Source organism: Calonectris borealis, chromosome 4 (assembly GCF_964195595.1).
Source record: "Calonectris borealis chromosome 4, bCalBor7.hap1.2, whole genome shotgun sequence".
Lineage (NCBI taxonomy): Eukaryota > Metazoa > Chordata > Aves > Procellariiformes > Procellariidae > Calonectris > Calonectris borealis.
This window is the reverse complement of record NC_134315.1, coordinates 49690033-49702030: the sequence shown is the minus strand read 5'-3', so window position 1 is coordinate 49702030 and position 11998 is coordinate 49690033. Positions and strand designations below refer to the sequence as shown.

The following is an 11998-nucleotide window of genomic DNA, read 5'->3' as shown; positions in this document are numbered from 1 at the left end:
TGCTGGTGGAAGAGATACCCACCATTTGCTGCTCCTTGCTACCTCCAGTTGAAGGGTGCTGACCCTCGGATCTGTTGGCGGAGCCAGGCATATGAATGCTCACTTGTTCTTTTAGTGAAATGCCTAGTTACCAAAAAAATAGTATTTAAGCTACCACCTCAGTGAGTTGGTAAGTGCTTACTTCAGCAGCTCTGCTAGCAAAGCTGTGGAAGCAGTAAGTTTTAGAGGAGGGCCAGCTAGCATTTCTCACCAGGTTAGATGTTTGTAGGGAGAACGTCAGCTTGCAGCCCAAACACTCGTCCGAGGATGAAGTGAGGCAGCAGATGCTGCAGAGACCGGCCTGTGTGGGATACTCATGGACCATTTTCCTTCCTGATACCCGGCCACATCCCACCGCAGACTGCTGGGACCTCAGAGGAGCTGGTATCGCCTCCCATGGGTGAGCATCTCCTACAGCTCTCTTTGTCCTCCAGCCTCAAGCTCTACTGAAGCATCTTTTTGCTGTCAGTCATACAGATGTTGTGGGAGGTAGCCACAGGACTCAGAAGGTTTGCTATTACTTTTCTGGAAATAAACTGATCTGCTATTCAACTTGAATTCTTCCCTTCTGCTGAAAAAATAGCTCATGTAATTAAAGACTGCACTATGGTGCCTATATACGAAAGGAACAAAAAGTAGGACAATTTTCATTCTCCTACTTCCTAACCTTCCTGCCTGCCAATGTCACTTTAATGTCCTTTCAAAACAGAATTTACAAATGTAATTTAATTACAGATTTGTAAGAGCAAAATGAAGGAAGGTACAAATTTCATCTCATCTAAGCATATTTTAACACTGACAAAGCAATGTATTTTCTCTACCTCAGAACAGTGAAAAACTGTTTTGGCTGGTACTTAGAAATCTCAGTCAGACACCTAGCATAGAAAATTTCAGCCCAAACTGCTAAAGCTTAAGAAAATCACAGGGAAATGAGAACAATCTTCTAATAGAAAGGCCCAGTTATGAGTCCCCCTTCCACAGTATTTCCATCCATTGTCTTGTTTTTATATTAATAGTATATGATTAGCAGTTTTGTGAAATACCACATTGAGACATTCTGAAGCCCTCCATGTATTTTAGGAGTCGTTCATTCCAATTTACCCAGTAATGGAAAACTACCCTCACATGTCAAAGCATGAGATACTCCAGTGTGTTCTCCCTTTGTCTGGGACCTCTTCCACCCTATGGTCTTTCAAACTAGTTAGTTTTGATCCGGTGCTGCAAAATTTGGGAGGTGTTAAGGAACCTCTTATTACAGAGTAAATCGGGCCTAGTGATTTGGCCACAAAAGGGCTTCAGGGCTGCCAGCACATTCGGGGCAGCCGAGCCTGGCTGTGCCCAGGGCGCGTGGGCAGAGAAAATGTGCTGAGCCTCCTGCCCCATCATCACCTGAGAGCATGGCCTAGCGTTTCAGAGGCGGATGGTTGCTGTGATCACGTTCAACTGCTGAAACCAGGAACGCCTTCCAGCTGTGGCTCCAGGTGTGTGCTCCGGCCGTGTGCCGGCTCCATCCAGAGGTGAGACCTGGGTGTTTGCTGCCAGTCTACTTTGAGGTGTGACGGGGAGACGGGAGCATTGCTGCCTCACGCGTGCTGAACAGAAGACGCGAGGTACGTGCCTCAAGCCCGCTTCAGAGTGAGCCCCCCTCTGAAACCCCTTCCTCCCTCCCCTCTTCCTCTTCTCCCAGCAGCATGTTCGGCTCCGACACCCACCCTGCCGCTCACACGTGTCGCTTGGAGAAAACCCACGCCGCAACAGGTGCTTTGCAAATGTCGTAGCAACCGTTTGCGTGGCAGTGGTAAAAAAAGGAGCTGTGAAGGAGCAGGAAGGGGCCCACGTCCCGGGGGAGAGGAGGTCACGGTGACAGGAGGAAAACAACTGTCACAGGCAGCGTGGGGACATGCTCGCTTTGAGGGCTGGCCAAAGGAAGGGAAAAGCGGAAGGACAGAACATGAGCCCTCACAACAGATGAGGAGGCGTGCCAACAGATTTCATCGCAAGTTACCGAGTCGAAAATGTGATGCACAAGGAAGTATTAAAGAAGCAGCTTTGTGTTTTGTATGAATATTAAGCTTTGTATTCATAATGTCCTTTCTAACTTGCATTTCAGTTTTAGTAACACACTGGTGCGCACAATGAGCAACAGGATCACGGCCAGGTCTGCGTGGAAGAGAACCTCAGGTTTCAGGAAAGGGGGCACCTCACAAAGGTGATGGAAAATCTTCCTGGGGACTGCCCGAACACTTCAGCTTGCACGTTTTCATTTGCTTGAATTTAAGCTCTAGAATTAGTATGGCAGATACGAACCCGCTGCTGTTAAACTGCAAAGCAATTTCCCAGAACTGCTGTAGCTGAAGGAAGGTAATTTACAGCACAAATAATAATTAAAACAAACTGTAAGTAATTAAAGTCGCTAGAACAGTCATCACAATGAACAACTGTTTCAAGCAACACCAGATGTGCCCAGGTCCCCAGAGAGGGTTTTATTTTTCCATGTCCTGTTCCTCCTATAACGGGCTAGTCGTGCAATACATGTCGTTTTAGACCACCGTTGATGTGTTCATATTTTACCTTTGCTGCTGGACCTCAGAGAAAAAAGAACAGGCTGTGCCCGCACCAGGCAGCGCCGTCAGGGGCCCAGTGCCTCATCTTGGAGGTGTAGCTACCTGGAGGCATAAAGCACATACCCCATAGGTTTTCAAACCCTGTGTAGACAGATTGAGGAACAAATATTTTTCCCCTGATGATTAGAGCCAATGGTGGTGCAATTTTAAATATTTTTAAAACTTTTGATTTTGTTAATTTTTATTAATTTCAATAATACAGCAAATATATATTGAAGATATGGCAATGACATCTGGTCAAGAAAATTGTACTTTCTATATAAAATATAAAATGGGTAGGTATTGAGAAACACATGTAGACAAAATGAGAACTTGAGAAAATTTTGCTCTGAAGCCTGAGCAATGCCAAGTGCAAAACTGAAGTACGGCCCCTACATTTTAACACATTCTCTGTAACTTGCATCACATGTCACTCATAGGCAGTTGATGACAAAAGCTGAGTTTTGCTTCCTAGCTTCAGCTGTCTACGAGCGCCTACGATACGTTTAAAAAAAAAACAAAACAACAAACAAACAAAAAACCCAAACACGGTATTGTAATACAGAAAATGAGAGAGAAGTGATAACCTGCTTTCTGGTACGGCAGGACTGCTTTATAAAAATGCAAAGATCTATTCCTGGGTTGGCTGCACAAGGTATAAAAAACAGAGCATAACTTCACGCATCTTTTTTTCTCCTTATTCTATGGCGCAACTCGGCTTGCTCTGCTACCCCGCCGCTGCGGACAGAGCGGCCAGGCGGCCGCAGCTCCTCTCCTCTCCGCTCCGCTCCCCTCCTCTCTTCTCCTCTCTTCTCCTCTCCGCCGCGCCTCCGCGGCCCCGCCGGGGGCTGCCGCGCTGCGGGGGCGGGCGGGGCCGGCGGCAGGCGGGGCCGGCGGCAGGCGGCGCTGCGAGCTGCGCAGGCGGCCTCCCGGCGGCCTTCTCCCTCCCGGTGGCGCCGAAATCAAACCGCGCCGCTCGCCCGCGACATGGTAAGCGGCGGCCGCGGCGGGGCCGGTCGCCCTCCTCCCTCTCTCGTTGGCGAGCTGGGGCGCGGTGTCGCGCCCGGGCCGGGCAGTTAACGAGACTGCGGGGCCGCCGAGGCAGCCGCAGCGCGGCGCGGGCCGGGTAGGGCATGGCATAGAATAGCGGGCGCGGCGGCCTCGGCGCCAGTCAGGGCTGTGGGGAGGGGGCGGAGCAAGCCGGCCGTTGCTGCGGGTAACGGTCGCCCGCGCCGCGCTTTCCCTCCGCCCCTGCGGCCGCTGAGGGAGCGCGGCGGGAGCTGCCCGCCTGCCGCCGGGCTCGTGTCCCCAGCGGCTGCAAGGCAGCGGCAGGGTCCCCGGCCCCCTGCCCCGCGCCTCCCGGCGTGGGGGGGTGCAGCACGGTTCCTAATAAACGCCCGCGACGCCGGGTCTGGGGGTGTAGCGTTACCATGGCGTGGGCCATTTATTTGTCTGGTTTCTTGAAGAGCGATGTAAACTTCACTGGCACCTGGAGGAGCAGGCCCTGTAACTGTAGCTTGGGGTGGGCACGGTGCCTGCTAGTCCCGCTGAGACCCACAGACAGGTCGGGGGGGCACAGGCGGCCGCGGCCCTCCAGATACCCAGGTGTGAACGGGCTGGGCCGCGCTCCGGCCGCGGTTGTGCGGGGGTGGGTGCGAGCAGAAGGCATTGCCAGTGTGCCCAAGTGCGCTTAACAGCGTGGCGTGCCTGTGGCCACCTTCAGGAGCGTGAGCGGCAGCGAAATTGATATACCTGGTGGGTTTTATGTACGTGGTGTGGAACACCTGGCAAAGAGGTAGGAGAGAGAAACCAATGTGAAAATTAATAAAATTTATCCATAAAACACATTGACTTGTTACTTCTCTCTGTTTTGTCAGAGTGCTGGTGTGAAACTTGGTGCCCGAGGGACGTAGCTAATAAGCACGTGCTTTCAGAAACGCTGCTTAGATTTCACACCGTGCGCATATGGGGTTTGTTCCTGTTGCTGGGGTTTGGGCTGTTGGGGAAGCAGGGAGAAAGAAGTTGAAGATCAGTCTGTTTTCTGTTCGTGCTCCTACTTGCATATACATGGTGGCTCCAGGTTCCAATCCTGCGACATAAGATGTCATAGGAGACAGCTGTGACGACAGTGCTGATGGAGGGTATCTCTGGCTAAAGCCAGAAGGGAGGAGACTTCAAAAAATATTAATAGTGCTTTTGTTAAATATAATACTGAATTGTTTCATGTCTGTGTGTTACTGTAGCTGTATAAACTAGTTTTTCAACTTATTTTTTGAAATCTAAATCAGTCTGGCCGTTTTGCTCTCGATGCACCTTTTAAATTTTATGCTGCCCTACCGTGTGATTTATTTAAGAAGGAAGCAGCTGTTAAGAAGCAAAAAATGGTATCGACTCCCTTCTGTCAGGGCTTGGAAAACCCATGTCGTCTTTCTTAAAGCACTGTGTTATTAGACTCCCCACTTCCATTGACTCAAGGGCAAAAATACTTTTGCCTTTTTTTTAAAGGGAGACCTTTTTCTGCCAGGATCCTATTTTGCTCTTTCTATCCCCCTTTCAGTTTCCTGTAGATGCACGCAGCAGTGCCAGGTCTCGCGGCCTGCGAAGCAGGGAGTGGGGCAAGGGGAAACATTCCTGATTCACCTTATGACCACCGCTTTTGGGTTGTTGAGGACTAAGCTAAACGCAATTAATAAAACTCCAATTCTCTGTGAAATATTTTATATCCGAATTTTACAAGGGGCATGTCAAAGTAGTGTCTCTGAAAGTGATCAGAGGAGGATATTTCTCAGTTTCCTATTACTGGCAGCAGTTTGTGAGTAGTCACTTCTGCCTTTTGCTTCTATTTCAATCCATGTTATTTACTGCTTGGTCACACAACTGCAGAGAAAAGAAATAAAAGAAACACAGTTTTAAAAATGTGAGCTTGAAATTATAAAGTTGGGTAGGAAATTTGAAGACAGGCATGGTACCTCAAAGTGCTCTTTATCTCCTTAAAGAAACCTAAATGGCCTACATCTCACACAGTGTCTCTATATCACAAGATAAAAAACAATTCTAAACAAAAACCCAAAAGATATTCCTTCTTATCTTTTTAAGGACTATTAAACATTTGGGTGAGTTGCTGAGAATTGGTATAAATACACATTTTTAATCTAGTAAGGTAGAACAGGGAACTGTTTGGCTATGCCAAGAAACATTGAGGCTTGGGATGGATTAGGCTGTGTGAAAGGTCAGCTCCAAACTTAGAAGATAGATCCATCAGTTTAATAGATGGCAGGTGGATTAGCTTGGTGTAATGATGCTTTGGGAAGTAGTAGTTTATCTGAAAGTCTGGGGTTAGTGGTAAGGTATTTTAAAGGATGGCAAATATAACTTAGAGGTAAATAGATTTGAATTCTGAGCAAATGTTAATTATTCAAATGGCTGAATGTGTTGGGTTTGTTTTTTTTTTTTTCCCCCTGTTCTAGTCCAAGAAAAAAGGTCTGAGCTTTGAGGAGAAGAGAGTTCGCATGATGGAGATCTTTTTTGAAACAGTAAGTAACTTGTAATTGTCCTGCATTAACATCGATGGGAAAACAGGTCCTAAAAGGAGCTTAACTTAGATGTAGATGAATTCTGTGTATCTGTATATCTGCCTATTCTGTATATGCATTTCACTGATGCCCTGTGTCATCAATGTATACGTTATAGGGACAGAGCTTGATTCATGTAGCTTCTGATCAGGTGGCTCATCCCCAGGTGGAGCCAAGGCAGGAAGATGCAGAGGTGGTGTTAAATGCTTCATGTGCTCCCTATTCAAATCTTCTCGTTTTGAGTCTGTTACCATGAGAGGGATAGCAAGAGATGAGGAAGTATCCCCCTGCAGTTTATGGGAGGAGGAAGAAATCTGAGCATTAGAAAAGATGAGAGCAGACCTGGAAGAGGTCAGTGGGCAGAAGAAACCTGGAGATCCAAAAGCTGAGCTACAATTATATTGGTGACATATGTAATTCACAATGTTTCACCTAGTAAAAAAATTATGGTGACGTTTGAATACTTGAGCAATGTGGTGCATCTGGTGCTGACAATCTACACTTGGCTCTGTCTGCCCTAAGGGGTTTACAGTCTAACTTCAGGCAAAATACGGTGACTTTAGAGTACCAAAGAAAAGAACAGGGCTTATTACAATAATAGTCTTTTTTTTTAATTCTCAGAATGTTCTAATTCTATTGAGGGATATGCAGCCTATTTCCCTAGCAAAACATAAACATGCAATGTATTTCCTACTTGCTTTTGTTGGCATTGGTTCAGTGTAAAAAACACTCAGGCTTAGATGATGCTGTCATTTGGAGCTAAAGTGTCTTTTATGTTTTGCACAGAAAGATGTGTTCCAGTTGAAGGATATAGAGAAGATTGCTCCAAAAGAAAAAGGGATTAGTAAGTGTTTACAAAAGTTATTTCTCTTGAGCCATTAATCATTTTTGGGACAGTCATACAGTGTAAATTTTCCTGGCTACAATTTTAGGTTTGTGACTGTAATAATAACAGAAAAAATAGCTAGAAAGGGAGACTGGTCACTGGCAGGGCTGTAGCGTTAAAAGGGATATCCACAGCATACTCCTACTCAGTTTGCTCATGTTTGTCACTTATGTTAGGTGTTAGGGCCAAAATGGGAGAGTATTAAAATGTCACAGCTAACTCCAAGTTAACCACTGAAACATGGGATGGGGTTTTTCTTAGGCTCTGAGATGCCTGACTTGCAGTGACTTTCAGTCTATGAAATTGTTATGTGTACTCGGGTAGTGAACAGAGGATTCCAATGTCTGTCTGTAATGTCACAAATATCTTAAAATGCTAGTCCAAATGTACACGGTCAATGTTCTGCTGAGCTTTCCCCCCCCAAAAAAATGGCTGGACAGCTGTAAAGGGAAGGGGTTTGTCTTTTCAATTAAAGCCTTCCTGATGAGATCCATTTGTTTAGGATTAGGTCCAAGAGGATTTACCTTATGCTGTTGAGTTGTTTTATATGTTCCTCATTTTGCTTCCTTCTATGTTCATTGACAAAAGGGGGACGAAGTGTAACATTTGTGTGGTTGCCACTGTCCTTGACTAGCATATCTTTGTGGCACTGCAAGAGTAAATGAACTTGTTGAAAGAACTGCAGACATATGTGAATATTGCAAAGCAGTGTTTTTCAGTTATGTCAGCAGCTAACAGAGGCACTCGTAGGCTTCTGAAGAGATGTGATGCTGTCTTGATTGGTTTGTCAATGCATATGTTTAATTGTAATTTGCAGGAAGAGGATGCAAAACAGTAAATACAAGCAATGGAATTTCCGTATTTAAAAATCTGGAGTGTAGCGTTTCTAAAACCATTAACACCTTTGAATAGTCCAAATTCATCCTGCCTCTGCATATGAAGGCATTTAGCCACACAACCCAAGCCCCAGTTCCTCTAAAAAGAAAAACATCTAGCCTGCGGAAACGCCCCCATACTGGCATCCAGCCTAGAGCTTCCAAAAGATTGGATGTTCCTGATCTGGGATCCCCTTAGACTCGAAGTTGAAAGTCAGACACTGAAAATTAACTCAAAAGTCTTTGTATCTGCAACACTTGAGGATGACAATAACTACTTTGCTTTGTTGAACAGGTATCCTTTTTAAAATGGTGAATTACACCACACATTCGCTAGAAAATGAGCAATTATGTTCAGAAATGTTTTGGATCCTTCTGACTGCAGATGACTTTCTGTATTGGAACTGAATATAATCAAAAGTAAAATCTGCCCCTCCTGAGTCTGTAGACAGATGGCTTTAGTGTCTCTTCTGCTGTTTAATGCTTTGATAAGCATTACAAAGTGAAAAGTAATTACACTCCTAATCAAGAAATTGTAAGTTAATCCATGTTAGAATTAAGATTGCAAGACAACTTCTCAAGCAGCCTCTCATGAGTTTGTTCTGGTATTGTACTGTAATATGCATGTATGTTTTATGATACTCATGAGTGGTGTTTTACAAACATCTGGTAGCAGACTCAATAGAATAGCAGCCTTTATGTATAAACTGCTTCAAGTGAAGCATCAGGCATGGTGTCCTCTTGAAATTGTCCAGCTAGCTGACATTATAGTAAAATATTCATACAGATGATTGTAGATGAGGGCTTATGGTATTCATAATTCTCCATAGTTTAGATGCTATGCAGTTCTAATTTGATATTTTTGCTTTTATTAGCCTCGATGTCAGTGAAAGAGATTCTGCAAAGCTTAGTTGATGATGGCATGGTGGACACTGATAGAATTGGCACTTCCAATTATTTCTGGGCTTTTCCAAGTAAAGCTCTTCATGCCAGGAAGCGTAAATTGGAAGAATTGGAGTCTCAGGTAAATCTGTTTTAAGGAAAGTACTTGTTTACCTGAATGGGTTTGCTTTTTCGTTATACCTTCTTGTCATTCTTTTTCATATCGTGCTGTCTCACATGTGCACATGTGCCTGTGCACAGACACACACACAGATTTTACAATAGGAATCATCTGGCACGTGTGGTCTGACATTCTCATTATCTTGCTATCACTTCAGAAAAGTTTTGGAGGTTGTTCTTTTTGGAGCTTGAGAAGACTTCTTGTCTACTTGCTGCTGAAAGCATGTTATTCATGATGCAAAACATGATTTCGTGACTTCCTCTAAATAATTAGGCAGCATGTGCTTTTTGTGTCTTTTATATAATGTAGGCCATCATGTGGTAATGATCTAAAAGCCACGAGAGGACTGAAATGGATATCTCAAGAAAATGCGGCAATGGTTTCTACTTATGGCCAGTGTGCTTTCCTGTCTGCTTTTATCGGTAGCTTAATTTGTGAGCGCTTGAGTGTAATCCCGTATTGCACTTTTATTAGGAGAGGAGAGCAAATTGTTCACGATCTTCCGCAGAAGAGCAAGGCATCTTTTTTTGCAACACTGCTGTTCTATTAATCTGGTTCTTTCCTACTTTTTAGGAACTGTCTTTCTTGCTTCTTTTAATTGGAGTGGGAAGCATCTGTTCATCAGTTTATTTGCAACTGGAGTACGTGATAACAAGATCAATAAACTAACTTTATGGGCAGTGTTGTAGTGCAATCAGACAACTTTTCCCATGCTTATTTAGCATTGTGTCCATTCATCAACGGATCATTTGAATTAATGCAAAATTATCGGTAGTATCTGAACATTTTTACAGACATTATTTTCTTCAGGCATAGCTCTGGTGTCGTCGTTCTATCTTATGTACATACACCATTGTCAACTTCAGCTACTTCTTTAAAGCTCCAAATTAACTGTATAAAAACATGCTTTTTTTCCCCAACATGAATTGAAAAAGCAGTTTCTGAATCTGAAGACTTTTCACCAAAGCAGATTAAATAGCCTGATGAATGCATTTGAAATTGCTTGTTTATGCATAGTGTAGCGTAACCAACTGAGAGGTAACTTTGTCAGTTATCCCTTGCTATGCTGTCATTGCTTCTAAATCTCAGTCATTGCTAAACTGAGAGAGTCCAGTCCACTGTTCTTTTTAACTAACGTAAGATTGTTTCCCTTTGCCCTGAACGTTTTCATTGCTGGCCTGGGTGCTGTAGACGGCTATCCGAAAGCATTTTGTGTGTCTGCTTGCGTGGATCGGGCAAAGGGAGGAGAGTGCTGGTACTCTGTCGCATGCCTGATGCGTCTGCTGCAGTTTTCAAGATCAAGAGTAAGACTTGCTAGAACTTTCACTTCCTTTCTCCTTATTCACTAATTCATGTCACTTTTTTGAGCCAGTGATACGTTCAGGGGTCTGTGGCAGTAAGGAGGAAGCACTGCAGTCTTTCCTATCATCAGCTGGAACTGTGTATTGACCTGCTTTCAGGCAGGTGCTTTGCATGAGTTGGAAAGAGCCGCTTGAGATAGCTCTTGTGGTACTGTGTGGGTCATCAAAATCACTGGCTCTTTAATTTCAGGTTCTGCCGCTGACTTGCTCTATGTTTTGAGTACCTTTCTCAGCATCTCAGATGACCTATTGGTATCACGGATATAAACTGTACCTTGTGTGTACTGAGACTTGGTTAATATTAAGTTGTCCCACTGACAATTTTGTCTGCTCCTTTACTGTCTTTGTTTTCAGAACTCACATGAGATGTTAAAAACTTCCTCGATTTAGCTGGATACGCTTGTACTATTTTCAGGCATGGACTTAGAGTCTGGCATGACAGGGCTTAAATTCATTTTTATTGACTGGTAGTAACAATGCATGGGTTCCTACACCAGTGAAGTTTTGTTTGTCTGAAACAGAAGATCAGTTTAACTCTGCACTGACTTGGAGCTGAGTTTCCTAGTAAAGTTACTCAACTTATTAGTATATTTACACAAGGTTTAGACCAGGCTACTTACTCTGCCAGAACATGAATGCCAGCTGAGCAATTGAACAAATACATGCCAAAACTCCTGCTTTGTTCACCAAATACCCTAGTGCCACTGTCTTGTTGAATGCAAATGATTTGCTCTTGGATACTTTCTGGTTTTGCTCATGCTGCATATTATAGCCAAGTAGTTGAATGAAGGAGTTGATATTTGTTGCCTTTGCCCTTGGACCCAGTCCCATCATGAATTTTAAAGATAATTGATCAAGCAGATCTGGCATACGCTGATGAATATCTTCCTTGGAATGTCTTGCAGAATCTGCCTAGTGCGCTCCACCATAAGTTTCCAGGGGTTATCTGTAAACATATGCTGTACTGCTTTAAATGTACTGTTACATTATTAAACATAAACCCATCTATTATTGTGGAATTATAATAGGCATGCAGTTATTGTATTGTAATGTTATTTTATGGTTATTTCTGTGTAGGAAATAAACTATGCTGATATAAACAGTTTTGCAATATGAAACTGTTCCAGTTGAAAGAAATTGTTTTGTTACCAGACCCTTATTTGCAAACCAAGTCCTGCTCCTAGCATATGGGCTTACTGATATAAGAGCTCTCTTTAGACCATGTTATGAGTCCTTAAAAATACTTATATTCATTACCTTGCTTTTCTGATGAGAATCGAAATGTTTCAGCATTTCAGGGAAAAACATTTTCACTAGCTGAAAATAACTTCTCTGTTGACACCATGGAAAGGTGGCATTTTCAATGAATAGCTCTCTGAACATTTTTACAAGTTGATAACAGGTTCTGTCTGTGAGTTCAAATTAGCTATTTTAGTGTTTGTATTCTTCTCAATGTGCATACATATAGATTTTCTTAAGGGTTTCTAAATCCAGTCACTGAGTATCACAAAACTTCTTGTCAGAACATGCAAAGCAGAGAAAAAAAGTAAGCTATTGTACCATCTCTGTTGCATGTTGTCTGTCTTTGATCATTCCTGT

General features: G+C 43.7%; 1 protein-coding gene across 1 annotated transcript in view; it reads left to right on the top strand.

Annotated features, from left to right (window-relative positions):
* The first annotated feature begins 3553 nt into the window (after positions 1-3553).
* Positions 3554-11998, top strand: part of MND1 (meiotic nuclear divisions 1) — a 42633-nt gene continuing 34188 nt past the window's right edge. Inside the window, exons 1-4 of the mRNA XM_075149472.1 lie at positions 3554-3632; positions 6110-6175; positions 7001-7058; positions 8851-8999. Of these exons, the coding sequence (XP_075005573.1) occupies positions 3630-3632; positions 6110-6175; positions 7001-7058; positions 8851-8999 (276 nt within the window). The 5' untranslated portion in view covers positions 3554-3629. The remainder of the gene's footprint in view (positions 3633-6109; positions 6176-7000; positions 7059-8850; positions 9000-11998) is intronic.